At 36.9% G+C, this 19,666-nt stretch overlaps 1 protein-coding gene across 2 annotated transcripts in view; it reads left to right on the plus strand.

Moving 5' to 3' along the window:
* Nucleotides 1-19,666, plus strand: part of LOC148956891 (nuclear hormone receptor FTZ-F1-like) — a 101,266-nt gene that overhangs the window by 39,265 nt on the left and 42,335 nt on the right. Inside the window, exon 2 of one of the 2 annotated variants that reach the window (XM_089087667.1) lies at nucleotides 6,454-6,777. In XM_089087667.1, the coding sequence (XP_088943793.1) occupies nucleotides 6,454-6,777 (324 nt within the window). Of the gene's footprint in view, nucleotides 1-5,891; nucleotides 6,778-19,666 lie in introns of those variants that run through there. The other variant, XM_089087659.1, reaches the window with a different exon arrangement.

The raw sequence follows: 19,666 nt of genomic DNA on the forward strand, positions 1-19,666 counted from the left end.
ACTGCTTCTCCTCCTTAGTAGCTGATGCGCATTTATATATCGTTGTTTATGTTTTTATGAAATATAAAGCAAATAAGCTTAGTTGAATGAAGCTCTAAAATATATGTCCGTAAACGTTTACCTGCGATAAGAAGGGAAGTATCACTATCTAAATGAAGGGAGATGTAAAATGAATTCCTACCCTCTCCCTCAGATGTGCTTACACCCCTGTCTACACATAACATGTGTAGTTTTAATGTGTTTTCTTATTGTAAAAGTTCACACTCTATAATAGCTGATACGTAATTGAACAACAGAGGAAATAATTTCTTGAAAAATCAAGCGAATCAATTAGCTAAATCAAGCCTTACGATAAATATCTGTATTAACTGTGCACCTTGTATGGAGTACATTACTTTTCAAGAACGAGTGGGCCACCGTGCGGCTTTGCTTTCTCTGCTACTGGGAAGATCAGGAAATAGTTTTAAATCAATTGGCTATGTCAAAATTGCCGATCAAGAGAACTTGGTCATCTTTGCGGCAAAATTGTAGTTGTGTGTTTCAAAATAGCGGAAAAGACCACTTCCCGTGCCACAATCTTTTCAGTCTTATGAAAAATGGCACTAGAACATTTGATTCCCATCCAAATGAGCCCTCTCTCGATCAGTGGCGCTCTCAGAAATGTTTTTTTGTGGATGGGGGGAGGGGGGCTGACCGGGGGTACCTGGGCCAACCTGCGGAAAACTGTAAAGATTCCTTAGAAAAAATGGTATTTTAAGGCATTACTTTAACTTTATTTTAGCTCTTTGAATGCAAGTTTTGAGTAGGGACTAAGGAATGGACGATAAAACCGAGAACATTTAATACGATCTAAAAACAGAATGTGATTTTTTTCTTGAGGGGGAGTATAGCCCCTTTATCCTCTCCCCCGCGGGTGCACGCCTGCTCCCGATCCTCGAGGACCGTTGTTCAATACGATCGCCTCTGAAAAAAGTAAACAAAGAAAAAAACCAGTAAACATGTATCCGTGATCATGCTTATGAAAGAAAAAGACAAATTGCTGATTTTTGTAGATAAAAACTTGAAGCATCTAGAGTGCTATTCCATATATGCTGAATCTGAGGATTTTCATTAAGATTGCTTGTGTTGTTTTTTTGTGGGGGGCCTTCTTTTTTTGGGAAATTATGCAAATTTTCTGAGTTTCAAAGGTTTAGATTGGTCACATTAAACTTCTTCCATCAAACAAACATTATTAAAAATTCTGTTTTTTTTTGAAGTTTCGGTTACTATTGGCTCTAGTTGCTCCTTACCTACAATTCGTTACCTCAAACTGTTAAACACATTTTTAAGGTTTCGGTTTCTATTGACGCGAGTCACTCCTTGCTTACAGTTTGTTACCCCGATCTGTTGACACAAGATATCGTGTCACAGGAAATTAGGGTAGGCTCTTCTGATGTTGTGGCCCGTGAAAGAGCAAGTTTGGCCCAAACATGGCAAATATGTTATCAAGCAAAAATTTTGAAATCTCTTGAAATGGGTTTTGTGTAGCCTTCAAATATCAGATGCCACTGTGGTTTACTATTCGTTCCGAAACTTTAACGCAGTTCATAAAACCGAATTTTTTATTTTAGACCGTTTGTCCAGTAAACTAATGGCTATATAATATCGCATAGTTATATATTATCTTTCAGGGTGTTGGTCAGCGGAGTTTCTTCTTGGGCGGTTGTTCCTAAGCCACAAAAATATTTTAAGCCTTTTTTTTTTTTTACTTTCTATCAGAGTGGCTTTAGATTAATTGAATAAATGTTCAGAATAATGCACAGTGATTATGCGTAAAGCTTGGAATGAAGATATTTATAAGCCATCTAAATTCATCAAGAGGTAGTGAACTATCCATAGGTTTTTGCCTATTATAGTGAATAGAATAACTATAAAGTACTATGAGTAGCTGCTTTAAAGGTGCCTTATGTGGACTGTCCACTGTCTTTTTGTTTCTTATAAATCTATCAGCTCATTCCACTAATCTCAAATGGCACTGAAGATACCGGCACTCTCAATAAATGTACAATGGACTAGGGACAGAACAAACACCGCTACACATCCAACCAGTCTGCGGAAAACGTTCAGTTTTGCGGTTTTGTTCAATTGGAGAAATGTATAGAGCTGAAGTACCAAAAGAAAGTTTGGCATCTGAAAGATTTGATTCAGTAATTTTAATTCACAAAAGCGAATTTAGTTCTCTTGTTCCATTTGCTAGAAATTCCATCATTTCATCTGCGTCACAAGGAATGTCTTTGAATATTTTGATTGGCAAGTCCTGACTGCTGGTTCCATCACTGGAATTTTAAGGCACATTTTCAAATTTCTTAAGGTTGAAATACCCCTTTCAGCTTTTCGATTGAAACTAAATCAAAAAAGCTTAAGTGCATCTAGCTAGGTTGTCTAAATGGCACAAATTCAATATCTGGAACGGAATAAGGTATGAAATAGAAAGATCCTTCCTTATCCTCTTTGATTTTGTCCTCAATTAACCTGTCTTCGACCAGCTATGCTGATGACATTTTGAATACTAGCCAAACCCTTCAAAGAACCACAGAAACTTTCAAAATTCTTCAAGCTGAACACCTGAAAAATGGACTGCAATTCAACTGCTAAATCCGAGATCATTCTTTTTAATTGAAAAATGGTTAAATTAGTTCCAACTCTAGCTCTTGGGAATTGTTCTGTCCAACCTGATGACCACCTTACTTATCTTGGCCTCCCTATAGATTCTTCAATCCGCCACACCCGTACGTTTCTCCTTGATAGTCTCAACCGTCGAATTTCAGCAGGTTCTGCTTCTAGCTAGCCTTTAAAATGTCCTGGCACTTCCTCACATACTATACGCTACTCCCCTTTGGAAACAGTGGCGGATCCATAGGGAGGCCCCCCCCCTAGTGTAGTCTAAAGTAGTGTAATTTACTTAATTAACTCAAGTTTGCGTTAATTAAACTTGCTCCTAACGCAAGTTTATCGGATCACCCGTTTGTGCCCCCCCCCCCCCCCCAAAAAAAAAAAATCCTGGATCCGCCCCTGTTTGGAAACTGCTAACAATAACTGATCAGTATAAAATCATATCCCTGTTTTTCTGATTTGCTAAACATCTACTCCGCCTGTCTCCGTGATACAGCATTTCACAAATTGTTGCTAAATGTAAAGTAGCAGACCCAGAAATCTCAGTTGCTAGAAGAATTGCTAAACATAATCGCAACTATGGACTTCGTGAAGATGGACGGGTGCTCTTATTAAAGCAGTGATTATGATGGGATTCTACTTATTTAAGTAATTATTTATTTAAAAAAGTATTGTGATTTGTATTTATTGCATTTTACATTGCGGGGACTTATATTGTGGTTTATTTTTGCTTAAATTTGTTGATGTTGTATGTGTGTATTTGCTTTTTCTTCGCCTGATTTTGTTCTTATTTTATCCTTGATTTTGCCTAGTTCTGATTTGTCAGGTTTGTTTCTTTATTTTTCTTTCCTTTTCGTATGCTCCGTCCTTGTCACGTTCTTGTAGTCGGATTTTCAATAAAATAAATAAATTAAGTAGAAACTTCTCAGAAGTTCCAGTTGGTGAGTTGTATTTCAGATATAAAAACGGTATCTGGCGTACCCCCCTCCCCGCGGAAATAACTTATTTATACTTAATAAGGTACCGTTTTAACTTTGAATCAAATTAGAATTACTCTATTTCTGCTCCTCTTAACTTTCCTTTGGGAAACTTCGTTTCGGTAAGATTTCGTTGCCTAGTCAATTTTTAAATAAGTGCCCCTGAACTATGCAAAGGAAAAGTAAACTTACTTTACTGAAAGTCCAAGGTACTGAGCTTCGCTTGGTGAAAATAAAGACATTTATACCGCTGATGGTTCCTGAAAGAAACAAAACTCAACCTTTCCATTCCCTCATTTACACGAGAAAAACCTCTTTTGTGTAATCTTTCTAGATTTAGTGATTTTATACATAGAGGAAGCTGTGCGGAAATTCCTGTTCAGGGGTTTTCCTGCTATTTCAGAAAGTAGTACAGCTAGGCTAGGGGAATGGCAATTTCAGGAATGAATCCAGGACCAAAAATATATCCTGGGAAGGTATTTCCAAGCCACGAAACCTACCCTTTTGTTTGTTTTTACCACTTAAAAGATCGCATGCATGGAGAGTATACATATCTGTTGTCTGGCAAATAACGTTTTACATTATTTTTGGGTTTTCAATCCCTTTTTCATTGGCTTTAGCTTTTGAAAATGAAGGCTGATTCCTGTTATTTCAAAATAATTTTAAGCAATATCAAGCCCCCCCCCCAAAAAAAAAGAAATAATTTTACAGATCTTTAAGACCCTGTGAATTGGGTTGAGCAAAGGTCCGCCACTGGATGGTTTATTATTATTTTTTTTTCAAATTTCCTCAAGCCTGGAGCTTTTGATGGGTAACATTAAATTTAATGAATTTTATGTATTTGGAATCAGCGTAAAAAGCCAATGTTTTTTTTAATGGAGCAATCGTTATCAAAATTCTGTTTTTTAGAGCATCGGTTAGCCGATGGGCCGAGTCGCTCCTCACTTACAATTTGTTACCAATGTTTGATACTGCTCTTTATTTTTCTTTGAAAAATCTCTTTTTGGTAAGTTTTTTTACCTTGTCAATCCGTGAATTGGTGCTCCTGAACTATATAAGGGAGAAGCAGACTTTCTTTACGAAGAATTTCGTCTAAAATAACTATGTTTTCAGTTGAATATTTTGATAGGATTACTTCCGAAAACTAACAGTCCTGTTTTGTCAGACTGAAAGGTTCAATCTACCTTCGAATCAGCTTATTAATTAAGTAATCACACAATTATACAAAAACAATGCAAAATTAACTGAAATCGGAAGTCCGATGCCCAGTTTATTTATATAATCAAGATTTTCTCCTCCCTATCGCTTCCTTGAAATTCACCCTTTTCTGATTCATTTGGCAGTTTTTTCGGTGCTGCTAAAATATTTAAGAAAAACATATTAATGGCACTGATAAGGTCGTATCCAGAAGGGGGGGGCGGTTTTGAGCCCCCTATATTCCTCAATTGTGTTTTCGATCCGTGAAAAAGTGATCAAATGCATAAAAACAAATGGTACTTGTTAATTATACGGAACACACCCAATAAGTGAAGTTAGGTTAATCCTAATGAAATATACAAAAATATGATGGAAATAAAAAAAAACTATTCACAAAATTCTGGGAACTACTGCAAAAAAATATGGAAAGCAGGCCGCTCAGAACGCATTTGCCATATATTAGATATTTAATTAAAATATACCTACAACGTAGTTTTTCCACTGAGCCTCAGCTAATTGTCTCAGAATACAGGTAGCTAAACCGGTTTTGTCACTTGCAGATCAAAATTCTTGAGTGTGTTCCGTATAATTAATAAGTACCAAACAAATCTTCGATGAGTTTTGTTAAAACAAATTTTTATCCCCCTCTCCTCCATCGAACAACTCATGGATACGGCCTTTCAAACGGGTGTGTGGAAACGCATGTTCCCAACGTGTGCCAATTTTCAGAAACAAATATCGAGCCGTTTTCGAGAAAAAAGAACATACATACATACATACACAATTATTGCTCGTTTAAAGATTTAAGATAGAACTACCTGTTTTAGACGTCACTTGCTTGTATATACGTGTGTATTAGAGTAATTAGTGTGTGAAAGCGACTACCGGTTGCTCCAGTTTAGTCTCAAGTTTTATTTCCAGGAGAGTTTGTTTCCTCTCTATTGGCTTGTTAAAATTGAGAACAGGCGCGCAAATGTTTTCATGCTATACTTGGGGAGATGCTTGTATTTTCATTAGGTGATTCGATTATGGATTTGCAGCGTGTAGTATTCGCAATAATTTTGTCAGTTTTAGCCTTAGGATATAACGTACATCTTGTTTATCCACTTTCGCTTTCGCAGGTCCTTAGTGATCATTAGAACTGTGTTTACTGACTTAGGTAATAGGCTTGTGGAAGCCAAGTACGATTCATTGAAGTATTATAGCGAAACCAGTGGATAAATTATTGTTAAATGGACACAATAATAGTGAATTACATCTAGTTTTTACCAGGAATTGTACTTGAATTGCCCCTAGTGTGAAATGCTGGCTGATATGGACTTAACGCCAGTAACTGTGTCATCTTACAGCCTGAGTTCTCCTATTGAGAGCTCCGGGGGGCAGGGAACTAATAATCAATCCTCTAACTACTTTAGCGGGTCATCTCAGCTGCTAAATAACCCAGGGTCACCTGTTAGCTTGACAAGTGAGAGTCCTATCCCGACATTTGCATTATCCACTGGTCCTTCTACTACTGCCGAATTATGTTATAATACTGAAGCAAGGGAAAGTGGTCTACTTGGGGTAGGGGTAACTGTGGGTACACTGGGTATTTCTGAACTTGAATCTTATTGTATTTATCAATCAGGTTCCCTGGATTTCGAAGCAACACCTGAAACAGCAACCAGACCTTTGAGCGTTGACAGTGGCGGGGATTTACGTCCTGCTGATCCCCCGGATACCAAGGAAGGAATTCAAGAATTATGTCCAGTTTGTGGTGATAAAGTTTCTGGATATCACTATGGTCTGTTGACATGTGAATCGTGTAAAGGATTCTTCAAACGAACAGTGCAGAACAAAAAGGTATATACGTGTGTGGCTGATAGAAGTTGTCATATAGATAAAAGCCAGAGAAAGCGTTGTCCCTTTTGCCGGTTCCAAAAGTGCCTGGAAGTTGGGATGAAATTAGAAGGTAAGCTGATGTCGTCCTTGCTTATTTTTCTTATTCCACTTTCTTCGTATTGCTCTTTCAAATATTAATTTAATGAATTATTTAGGAGCCAATAATTTATTCATTCCTGCGTGGATTCAGTAGGGTTTTTGATCTGAATAATGTTAAGAATGGTAAACTTCTACTTTAGGTACTTTTGGCTATCTTGGAAAGGGGTTAGGTTAGGAAAATGAAACTTTCAGGGATGGGTCTGCAATCTAAAGTATGTCTCGGGAAGGCATTTTGAAGTACCTACCTCCACTCCTTCTCCCACTGGAGAGTCCTGGCCTTTGATGACCTTTAAAAATCTGTGTTTTACAAAAGTGAAACCTTGCTAAATAGATCTTCTGTTTAAATGAAGTACAACAAAATTGTTTTCAGCTTCACAACTTTGTTCAATCCCAATTTATAAGGTTTTAAAGATATGCAAATACATTTCCTAAATTTTAAAAAAGAAACAGTGATATGGCTTAAAATTCTACTCGAGTAACAGGAATTGCATTTCTAGAACTAAAGCCAGAGAAAAGGAAACTGATAACTGACAATTAAGGTAAAATGTTGTTTTGTCAAAATTTCAATAGTTATAGACCTGTCATGTAGACAAATTTCAGAACACTCTAGAGGGAGAAGGTGTGGAGGTAGGTACTTCAAAATACCTTCCCGTGACATTCTTTAGTCTGTAGACCCATCCCTGAAAGAGTAAATATTTACCAAATCATATTATTGGGTTACGAATAAAGTTAATATACCACTTGATGCCTTGTTTTATGCTCCTTACGAATATAATAATCATTTTTGTCGGAAATGAATTTTAGCCCCCAACCTTATATATACCAATTCAGGGTATATATTAGGGGGTGGTGGGAAAGTTTAAACTTACCTCTTATTTACATAAAAAATTAAATTTACCCCCACCCCCCTACTCTGCAAATATAAACCCTGAATTGTATAAATAGGGGTGGGGGGGGGGTAAAATTCATTTCCGACAAAAATGATTATTATATTTGTAAAAAGCATAAAAAAAAGCATCGAGTGGTATATTCACTTTATTCGTAACTCAATAATATGATTTGGTAAATATTTACCCCTGAAAGTTTCATTTACCTAACCTAACCACTTTCTAAGATAACCAAAAGTCGCTAAAGTAGAATTTTACCCAAATACACTGAAAAAGAGACTTCCTGATTGGTAGGATTTGAAATCGTAGACGCAACGTTCTACACTCTAGAACTGCATGCTTTGCTGCAAGCTGTGCAGCTGAGCACCAAATTCTACTTTCGAACGGGAAATGCCTGGGTATCAATGTCTGAACAGGCACGTGTCAGGACATACAAGTCTAACTAGACACAGGGGCGTAGCTCCAGCAATTTTCTTGAGGGGGCAAGCAAGTTCCACATCCACAGAGTCAAGGGAAATGGGCTATATAATAGGTTTTTTCAATTTATTGGAGGGGCAACTGCCCCCCTTGCCACCCACAAACGACGCCACTGACTAGACACACATATGAACGGCCCTTTAGTAATGTGAATTGTATTTGCCTTGTAAGTAGCAAGAAGCTCCCAGTAGATTATCGCTCTAACCTACTTATTATTCCTGGATATAAATATTCCTGGATGATTTTGTTGGTCTGTATTGCTAGGCCATTTGTTTGCTTATCTGTAGTTGACTTGTGTGGCTAGTGCTTTTGGTACTTGTCCATTATTCAGAACACACCCAATAAGTGAAGTTCGGTAAATTCTAATGAAATATACAAAAATATGATGAAAATATAATTCATTATTAACATATAAGGCCGCACAGAACACATTATATTAAATACCTAGCCTCACCAAAATATCCACTCTACATATTACATATTTAATTAAAATATACCTACAACGTATTTTTTCAGCAAACGTTTGGATATACCTAGGGCTTGGCGCTTACAGCGAAATCTTTTTGGGAGGGGTGCAGCAATAAAAAAAGGTACTTTTGTAGAAAGCGGTAAGCGCGCGAAAAGTGGAGTTTCGTTATTGCTAATTAAATAAAACAAAAGAGGATGAAAATATAAAGAACTTGTCAATTAGCTCGAACCCACGCAAGAAGTAAGTTTGGTTAATGTTAATGAAATAAAACAAAATATGATGAAGATATAATAGTTTAGAAACAAATTTGGGCTATATATTTGCACATTAGGGGGGTGGGAGGGGGGGGGTAAAGCATAGCATATATTAAATACGTAACCTAACCTAGGTACTTTTTTCCCCTAAACCCCAAAAAACAAAAAGTTTAAATATTGTAAACGCAATAACAAACCACGGTTTGCAACCCAATTTTCTATTTAAAGAAACCCGTTTGAGTAGTTTTTTAAGCAACTTCCCTATACAATATATCGCGTGGGTTCCAGCTAATTGACATGTAGGCCTACCAAGTAGGCTATAATAGTTAAAAAAAAAATGTTGCTATATATTTGCACATTAGGAGGGGGGGGTAAAGCATAGTAAATATTTAAATACTGAACCTAACCTAATCAACCCAACTTAGGTACCTTTTAGTCCCCCTAAACCCCAAAAAACTAAAGTTTAAGTATAGTTCCCGGAATGAGAAAACCTTTGCAATGCCTATCTTTATACAGCATCTCGTATAAGTACCTGATTTTCAATGTAATTGTAACGCGCTTACCGCTTTCTACAAAAGTACCTTAAAAAAAAAGATAATATGATCAAGAAGTGCCCAAAAAATGAGGAAAATTTTGGATTTTTAGGTACACAAATTTGGATTTTTAGGCGGACTCTGAGAAATTAGTTGGTTTGTAAATGTGGTTTAAAAAAAAAACCCACAAAAATGTCGTTCCACACAGTTTTAGCAATTCTTAATTTTTTTCCCTCGGATTACTCTGAATATCACTAGAAAACCTTGTTAAATCTACAAATACTAATATATATATATATATATATATATATATATATATATATATATATATATATATATATATATATATATATATATATATATATATTTATATATATATATATTTATATATATTTATTTATATATATTATATATATATATATATATATATATATATATATATATATATATATATATATATATATATATATATATATATATATATATATATATATATATATATATATATATAAAGTTTTTTATTCACTGAAGTTTTGGCAAATAAGTTATACCGTGGTGGTTGAATATCAGATGTTGTTAGCAACGTTAAAAAAGGGTCTATGGTAAAATCAAGTTATTTCGTGGAGAAATCAAGAAAATTGCACTTCTTTAGAGTTCGAATTAAGAGCACCGGTCAGTGGGATTTCTCTGTAGGTTGGTTTTATTATTGCCCCCTCTGAAATTTTCTGCTCAAGTGCCCTCTCTATCCCTCTTAAAATCAGCACACTACATCGATTTGTTAGCCCGTTATCTGTACATTTTCCTCAAGATACTTAAAAGTTTGCTTATTATTGCACTTATCACCTTTTCTCACTTGTAAATATATTTGATTTGGAAATTTCATTATTTGATATTAAATATAGGCTATTGGTTTACATTGCGAGATCTATTTCCACGAAAGCCATCAATAAAGGACCCTTTGCATTTCAAATAAATTTGGTGTCGGTATTTAACTATGATTTTCCGGGTTCTAGACATTTACCCCCCCCCCCCTCGCGTAAAATACCCCCGGAAAGTATCCCCCCATGCAGAAAATAAGGCATTCCAAATTTGAGAATTTTATTTGAGTCTTGTTTTTTTTTTTGTAGAGGAACGAATTTTGGTACTTCTGTATTATGCGCCACTCACTCAAGTTTACGCTGTCTAAAACTCGAGAACAAACCGTTTTTTTTTTTCGTTAGTTTCTTCTTTACTTTAGAAATAAATTTGGGCTATATATTTGCATTTTAGGGGGGGGGGGTGTTTTCCACGGGGGGGGGGGGGTAAATGCCGGCCACCTTAGTTCGGCTTTAGAGGAACCAGTTTGATCGAAATAGTCATTTGTGCTGCTCTAAGATGTTAACCCTTGTGATTGAAGGGGCCACTAGTGTTTCTTATTGGCTCTGGCCTAATAAACCACTTTATAAGGGTAAAGTAGGTCTACCTGCAGTTTTGCTGGGCGGCATATTTGCTTGATCGTAACTTATGCTGTTGAGATTCTGCAATGATACACCTAGATTTGATAAGTGATCGAGAATCAGTTCCTTCTGTAGTAGCATCTGCAACGGGGAGAAGTCCGAGAAAATCTTCACGAACCGAAAGGCTCGGAGGTAAATGGTAGAATTACTTGGGAAGTACATTTTTAATGTACGCCTTCTTAATTAAAAAAAGGGAAAAGCTTTTTTATGTAGAAAAAAGACCCCCCAAAATAAGATGGTCGGAGCAGAACATTCCATAAGTAGCGTGCAGTAAATTAAAGACTAATTTGATGCTCTCGATGTAGTCCAGGACTTTCAGCTCAAAAAAGTGTCGAACCCGGACAAAATTGCAATATAAACGAAAATGGTACCAAAATGATCAGAACATACTAAATTACAAACTGTACAACATACTAAAAGTCCCCATAAATCCGAGTGGGGCGAGTACCCGAAAAACAGGGGAAAATGGGGAAAATGCCGAACATGCCCAGAAAATAGTTTAAAGTGAGTTTTCTGAGGTTTTCACATACGCTGATTACGAAATTGACATCTAAAATTCAGTATAGAAAAAGAGTACTACGGAAAACGGGGAAAAAGGGGAAAGAGGGGAAAGAGGGGAGAAAAGAGAAGAATACAGGATAGGGGTAGAAAGCGGTTTGAAAGATATTTTCTGGGGTATTCCTATCTAGTGATTACGAAATTGAGAACTAAAATGATATAAAAAAATTGATTAACATAAAACGGGGAAATGGGGGGGGGGGTAGGGAGGGGAAAAAGGGAAATATACAGGTTAGGGGTAGAAAGCATGTGGAAATGTTTACTTATGTCAAAACAGAAGATCTAGAGAGGGTCAGCTACCCCATATGTTTGGAAAAGGCAAAAAAAAACTCAAGAAAGAAATATGGAAAGATACTGAAATTAATTTATTACGCATTCCTCGCCGATATCAACAAGCGCGTGGGTTCGTCAACATAATCCTGTTCTAATTAGACATTCAGTAAGAGAAGCAAGGTAGACTAGTCACCGCGGAGTTCCAGTGCCGACGACAAAACCTATCCTGATGGAATGACATCTAGCGGATCCAATAGTCCCCAGTCTGCGTGGATGCTTACACATGTGACATGGTAGCAGGATAAATCAAGGTACGACTAGATTTTTTTGTTAAGTCAAGCATAATTGTGCGTATCGGCAACTCTTCTTTCAGTACTAAGCCAAGTTTAATTCATTATTTTCCCTGGGTGCCTGAATTCATGGTTATAGTTGCGTTTTGTCAAGATTAAGCAAGAGCGACATCTAGAACTTGAAACATCGAATCCACAGCTCTTCGGACAGTTTGCAAGCGGCAAGTTTATTGCCCGACGAAGTGATCGTTATTGGGCTGGATTGGCTCCAGACCTCGTCATCGAGACAGTGCTGATGAAGAGCCTAAAAACAGATGGAAGGATGACAAGAGGAAAAGGGATGACTGAGCTTCAGAGAAACATATGGACAATGTCTATGCCAGTACTCGCTTCAGTGAATGATCTAATGCAGAAACTGACGGGCCTAGAGTACAGTTCTAGTGAACAGCACGTTACTGCAACCGCAGCACGAATAAAGAGAGATACTAAGGATCTACTGACGTTTCTTGAATTCCTTCTAGAGAACTGTCCTTTCACTAGTTCCAGAGTGCTGAGAAGTATAGGTTCCGGGCTGATTGCCCAAAAAGGCGTCAATGCAGAGGATTCTAAAGCTGTAGGTGAGCTGATCCTCCAGCGCATGTATGGCCAATCCGTCGAAAGTTTTTCATTCAGGAAGAAAGACAAAGTCGTTACACTGGCATCCGATGGGAACATAAGGATAGATAGCGAGATTTTGCATATCGACCCTGCACTGATTTTTCAACGTCTTTCGACTGCTGCCCATACATATGAAAATGACATGGCAGAAACTCTACGTTACGAACTGTGCAGTTATCCGCCCGCTGTGTTTGAGAATTCTGGCATAATGTGTCAGCCAGACAAACATGCACTAGCGAAAGCAATATGGAAAGAAGCGGAAACGGACTCGATTCACCACCTGCCAGTGTCAGATCGTGTCACTGTAGTTGACGGAGGTTGGCTGCTTCAGCAAGTACCTTGGTATATTTGTGATACTTATGATTCAATCTGTGAAAGCTATGTTAGTTTCGTTACTCGACTCTGTACCTCCCCTAGTGTTGTCTTTGATGGATACAGCGCTGGTCCAACCAAGAAAGATGCTACCCACAACCGACGGTGTAAGGGAAGCCAGCATCAAGTGATCGATTTCAGTTTAGGGATGAAGCTCCAGAAAAAGAAGGAAGAGTTTTTGAGCAACTCTCAGAACAAACAGCGAATTATAAGCTACCTCGGGGAAAAACTCAGAGCCAAAGGATTTGAAGTCGTCCATGCGAAGGACGATGCTGACTATCTAATCGTGAAGACTGCCGTAACGAAAGCAGAAAGCTCTGAAACAATAGTTCTTGGCAACGACACTGACCTTCTGATTCTACTCTTGTATCACCTCCCGCCTAATGCAAAAACACTTTACTTCCAATCGTCAACAAACGCAAAAGAAGCGATAACACGGTTCTGGTGCCTCAACGAAGTTAAAATAAAATGGGAGAAGTATCCAGGCTACTTCTGGTAGGGCACGCAACTTTTGGATGTGACACGACCTCACGAGTTTTCGGACTTGGAAAGCAAGCTGTGCTACCTCTTTTGAAGAAGAGCGAAGTGTTCAGAAAAAAATGCGAAGTGTTTCTAGATGAATCATCGTCTAAAGATAAAATGGTGAAAGAGGGTGAACATCCTCTCCTCAGCTTGTATAAAGCACGACCAAACAAAGATATAACTAGGCTGTAATATTAAATTTTCTTCGAAAAAGTTTCTTCTTCAAATACTGCGGTGTTTGTTAAACCTGAAAGGCTTCCGCCAACCGAAGCTTCAGCTTCATTCCACTCCCAGCGAGTGCACCTCCAGGTATACCGTTGGAAAGGGGAACCAGCTGACCTCGACCCGTTTGACTGGGGTTGGGTCCTCAGAGACCATAAATACTAACCTGTGATGACCGATTTGTTGCCCGCACCTCAGACTCTTTTGAGTGTCGTGAGATGCAACTGTAAGACAGGCTGCGAGAACTGGCGATGCAGCTGCAAGCAAAATGGATTAGCGTGTACGTTCGCGTGCGGAGAATGTCAGGGTATCAACTGTTTGAACAGGGACAACGAGATTGTCGAAGACGAGGAGCTCGACTAGTGACATCAATGCTGTGTTTTTCAAATCAACTCTACTGCCTTAAAAAGTGCAGATTTTACCTATAGTTATTGAAGTTCTTTTTTTTTGTTTTTTATTCAACGATACTGCCTTCGAAAGTACAAATTTTACCTATAATAGCTGAAGTTTTATAGTGTGATCACGGCCAAGAAGGTGTTTTCTTTATGTTTAGTAATTCAAATGGTTGTAATAAATGTCTGTGATTCAAGAAAGTAAAAGTTTGATACTTAAGCGAGTTATTTTGTCCATAGGCCTACTTATTAGACATTAGCAGCTGGCTCAGGAGTCAGACTTCCCTTCCCCTTTCCCGTTATTTCCTCCAGTTTTGTTCGGTTTTCATGGTTCTCGTTTTCTTTCCTTCATTTTAGGTGTCAGTTTCGTGATCAGCAGATAGGAATACCCCAGAAAACTCATTTCAAACTGATTTCTACCCCTGAATTCAATTATCCCTTTTCTTCCCCTCTCTCCCCTGTTATGGTGGGCCTCATGTTCTTTATTTAATTTTAGATGTCAGTTTCGGGATCAGCAGATAGAAAGACCCCAGAAAACATATTTCCAAGTGCTTTCTACCCCTACCCTGTATTTTTTAATTTTTTCCCCTCGTCCCCCTGTTCCCCCCGGTTTCCGTTGTACTTTAATTCTATACTGAATTTAGTATATTATTGTTATGATCAGCATATGGGAAAGCAACCGGCAACTCATTTTCAATTGGTTTATGGGTATGTTCGGTAGTTTTCCCAGTTTCCCCCGCATTTCCCGCTGTTGTCCTGTTTTTCAAGTACTTGCCCCACGCGGATGTATGGGGAAGGTTAGTATATTGTACATAATGTTTTTCTGATCAGTTTGGTAACATTTTCGTTTATATTGCAATTTTGTCCGGGTCAAACCCTAAAAGTCCTGGACTAATGGTCTTTTACTCGTCTTGATATTACTAAGTCTCAGCACACGGCTTTAATTCTCTGAAAAACTCATGCAAGCTAAACTTTCGGTAAAGCTTCTGTTTAGAATTTTACAAATTCTTGGAAAGATAATTAGTTAGTTTATTTGAGCTAGTTTTGTAGATATATCTTGTATAACCACCAAAGCAATAATTTTGGTTCGTTTTAAGTTTCAAAATCGCCCTATTTATATAAGAAATGCGTTGTTTTTGAAAATTAAATGTTGCTTGTTTTCAATTTTTTAAACATACAGAATAATCCTTACAAAAAGATATTTGGTGTAAATGTGAGTTTTTTTTTCGATTAGGACATTAAATACGTGTTTTACTTCCCACCACCCTTAAACTTTCTCTCAAGATACGTTTGACAAGATACGTCACATAGATAGAGATTCTGAGGTCTATTTTGTCACAGCTAACTTTGAGAATTTGCACATAGAAAATTAATTATCTCCATACAAATGCAACTGAACGAACAACATTTTTTTTCATCAGGCTATTTTTTTTTTTCAAATACGCAGTTTAGTTTTCACATTCTGTAGGGGCTGAAATGTGGAGAATTCTAGAGGTTATTTCTAAGCATCAATCAAGGTTTTCTCGACCAAGGGGACTACAATGGTGCTTTTTTATGCTTCCCAGCCTTTCAACTCCGCAAATGACCCAAAGAAATGTCATTTTGGTACCATATGACACATCCATCTGTAATGGTTTTTTAATTATTTTTTTAATAATTAAATTATTTTATTTTTTATAATATAATTTAATTATTTTTTTATAGTTTAATTATTTTCAATTATTTTAATGGTTTTAAATTATTTTAAGTGGCATGTAGACATGATCAGCAGTTTTTCAATGAGCCATTAAGCATCTTTGTGATCTTACAGTTGCCCGTGAGTCCTGGAAAATAAAAAAATCAAAATATAAGGAGAGACATGATCTCCTTTTTGCCTTTTATTTCAAGATGGAGGGCTCAAAACATTCGGTTTTAGACATTAAACTATGAAGGGTCGATTGACTTTCTTGAGTTTTAAATTTCCCGGCATTTTGGCCACTTCTGGGAGAAATCAACCCCACTTCTGAGGCCGATATTTTCTAGCACAAAATTGTTGACACGTCACTTTGCTCTTGTCCCATATCTCTTTTACTTATAAAGAGCATTATATATTACGATTTTCGTTCAAACCTCTTCCAATATTATATTACCCTTTTTTGAAAAGATCAGCCGTTGAAAAAAAGAAGAATTACTAGTGCTGTACATGCAAAAAAGTGGTTGTGTTTATTGTTCAGGGTTTGTAGGTGTATTTTTAATTGTTAGAAACCATTTATATAATGTGTTCTGAGGGGCCTAATTTCCATAATTCTCTGTTGTAGTTTCCATAATTCTGTTACTGAAGTATTTTATTTTCATCATACTTTGGGTATATTTCATTAGGATTGAACTAACTTCACTTTTTGAGTATTGTTGCTATACAAATAAGTACCGTTCATTTTTTCCATAATGTTTTGGAAGCATAATAATTCCAGTTTCCGAGTTTTTTCGTAAATTGATTTTTCAAACTAGCTTTATTCAAAAGAAGTAAAGAGCGGATATTATATATATATATATATATATATATATATATATATATATATATATATATATATATATATATATATATATATATATATATATATATATATATTTATATGTATTCATGACATCAGAACTGTTTTGTCTACGCACACACCTGTGTCTAAATCTAGTCTCATCGAAATTGAAAGTTTGAACACTTTGCCAAGGATAACGTCACATAGTTGTAAAAGTAGGTCACGGTCAAAATTTTTGTCACAATTTCAAACCCATGCTGTTTTTCATTTGGATACTTTCCCAAATCTCTAGATTGGTGTTTTTCTTTCATTTTTTTTTTTTTTTTTTAAGCATTACTTACCTCGTTGACTTAAATTTCTCCTGTGGATACGATAAAATTATGAGTGGAGGGGGGGGGGGTAGTCTATGAATATATTTTGTGTGTCCAAGACTATATTCCACTGATATTTTTTTTCATGTACTCACCCGTAGTTTTTTTTTTTTTTTTTTTTTTTTTTTTTTTTTTTTTTTTATAACTTGTGTTGAGTTGCTAATTTAGTGTGTCGTCAACATATTTTTTGGGGGGTAAAGGCACAGCATAGGCACAAATTTAGGACAATTTTTACCTGTTGGAGGGGGGGGGGCTATTATAAAAAAAAACAACAACAAAGGAGTCTATTAAAAAAATAATGAAATGTGAATAATGAGTACCCAGAAGTCCAAAAATAATTAGGATTATTGGGGCCTGGACCTCAATGCCTCCTGGGTGCAGCCTTGCCTCCTTAGGTCTCTGAATCCGAACTTACCCCTTTATTCCGGTGGGTAAAAAAAAGTAGCTCCAGGACCAAAAGGTCAGTTAATGCTCATATAGTCAGGTGGGGGGGACAATGTCAATTTGTCTTATTTAGTTTTTTTTTTAATTTAGCACTATCAAAAGTAACTTTTTAAATGACTGCTGATTTGCAGTATATAGGAATGTAGGAATATAGGAATGAATGCGCTACAGTGTGGCAATGTGGTCACTGAACTATAGGAAGCTATAGTTTCAATGGAAGTCGGCTTTTCCCTCCGGAAAATACCCCGAAAAATTCACCCGTGGTAAATTACCCCCCTCCCCCATCGAAAATTCCTCCACACGCAAAATTTAGCAGCCTCAGAGAAAGTAAAAGATAGATACTACAAAGTGTCATCAGATGTCCTAAGAGGTAACAAAACGACCAAATATCAAAACAGTATTAGGACAGGAGCTGGTTGGTCTCCAATACCTTTTGGGTTATACAAAAGGCTCGAACTCTCAATTTCCTATCGAGAACGTCCCCCAAAGTTTCTACGACCACGAGTGGCAGGATTGGGATGAGGAGGGCTGTGCCCCTCCTGTATGGAATAAATTCCGCTAATTAGTGGTTTAATGTTACTCTTTACTTTCATAATAACAGCGTAGACCTGAAATATTCACAGAAATCAAGTAGGATAAATATAAATTTTTACCTCCACCTTTCCCTCCTTCTTGGAGCTAGTTCTGTATTTACACGAAGGTTCAATGGGAGTTAGGATGTATTGGCATTAAAATGCACCATTTTAGGCATATATCCCCTCCCTAGCAACAGTGAAAAGGGCGTGGGAGAACAGTATTAGGACAGGGGCTGGTTGCCCTCCGATCATTTTTGAATCTTAAAAAGGGCTGGAACTTTAGATTTGCAATTGAATGAGCTTCCTCCAAAGTTTATACGACCACCTTTCCCAGTAAAACCTAATATCATAAGCAGCGCAAGAGCGCTGCCTAAGTAAACAACGATGTTGGCTTTTTTTTTTTTTTTTTTTTTTTTTTTTTTTTTTTTTTTTTTTTTAGACCAGGGCACTTCGCATCGAACGAGTTGTCGTAGAAACTTCAAAAAGGGCTCTATCGATTGGAAATAAAAGGGGCTAGTGCCCTTTTTAATAGTCATTAGTTATTTTTCCAATCAACATTTTGAGATAGCCATTTTGTTCAATGTAGTTGAAAAATATTAATATTATGTCTTTGAGGATGACAACCCCTCCCCCCACATCTATAAAGGCAAAGGTGTAAGTTATGCCCTGGGGGCATATATACTGAACAAACTTCTTTTAAATGTTTTCACTTTATAACTTTAAGAAATCAAAAATTAATTAAAGTTTTAAGGAATAAATATCAACGTATGTATATTACACTGACATTGCATATTCATTTGTATTTTATAAATTATATGTTGGGGTTTCGAACCCTAATTATGCTAATATCTGCTCGTTTTGAGTTTGGCTCGGTTATCTATCGTAATTTCTGTTCGTTTTGGGTTTCATTTATTTATTGATGCTGATTTGTGGTTGTTGTTTGGTTGGTAGACTATTTGATTCTATTTTGTTCATTTTTGGTTTAATGGAGCTCTTAACTTTTTTTTTGAAAAACTTATTTTGTGGAAAAGGTTTTTTTTTAATTAATCTTAACAATGGGCAACTTGCATAGCTTACAGCCCTTGCCCGAGGGGCTTGAAGAGGGGTTTTCCAATCTGGAGGCATGGTTATTTGAGCTTTGGAATATTTCTGAACAAATGTCTGTCCCAAAATTTTGATCGGATGTGTTAGGGGGAAAACGGTGTAGGTGGTAGTTTGTTGCCCTCCGATCGCTTGTGACTCTTAAAAAAGGGCGCCAGAACTTTTAATTTTCAATCGAATAAAGCCTCTCCGAAGTTTATGCGACCACACTTGCCATATGAAGTGTCCCTGGGAAAAATAAATGAAAATAACACATTGAACCCTTATAGCTCTTTACTATGGGCAACGCTGTAGCATTGCCTCTGACTCAAACAGGTGAGTAGAACTTTCAATTTCCCTTCTAATGAACATCCGAGTTTATCCAGTGGGACAAGACTGTGTCCAGGGAGGTTAGGGGTTCCTCTCCTCCGTAATGTCCGCCCGAATCGCAAAGATGTAACAGAAATCAATATAA

This window comes from Artemia sp. Qi Xiang Cuo, chromosome 1, assembly GCF_049724085.1.
Source record: "Artemia sp. Qi Xiang Cuo chromosome 1, ASM4972408v1, whole genome shotgun sequence".
Taxonomy (NCBI): Eukaryota; Metazoa; Arthropoda; class Branchiopoda; order Anostraca; family Artemiidae; genus Artemia; species Artemia sp. Qi Xiang Cuo.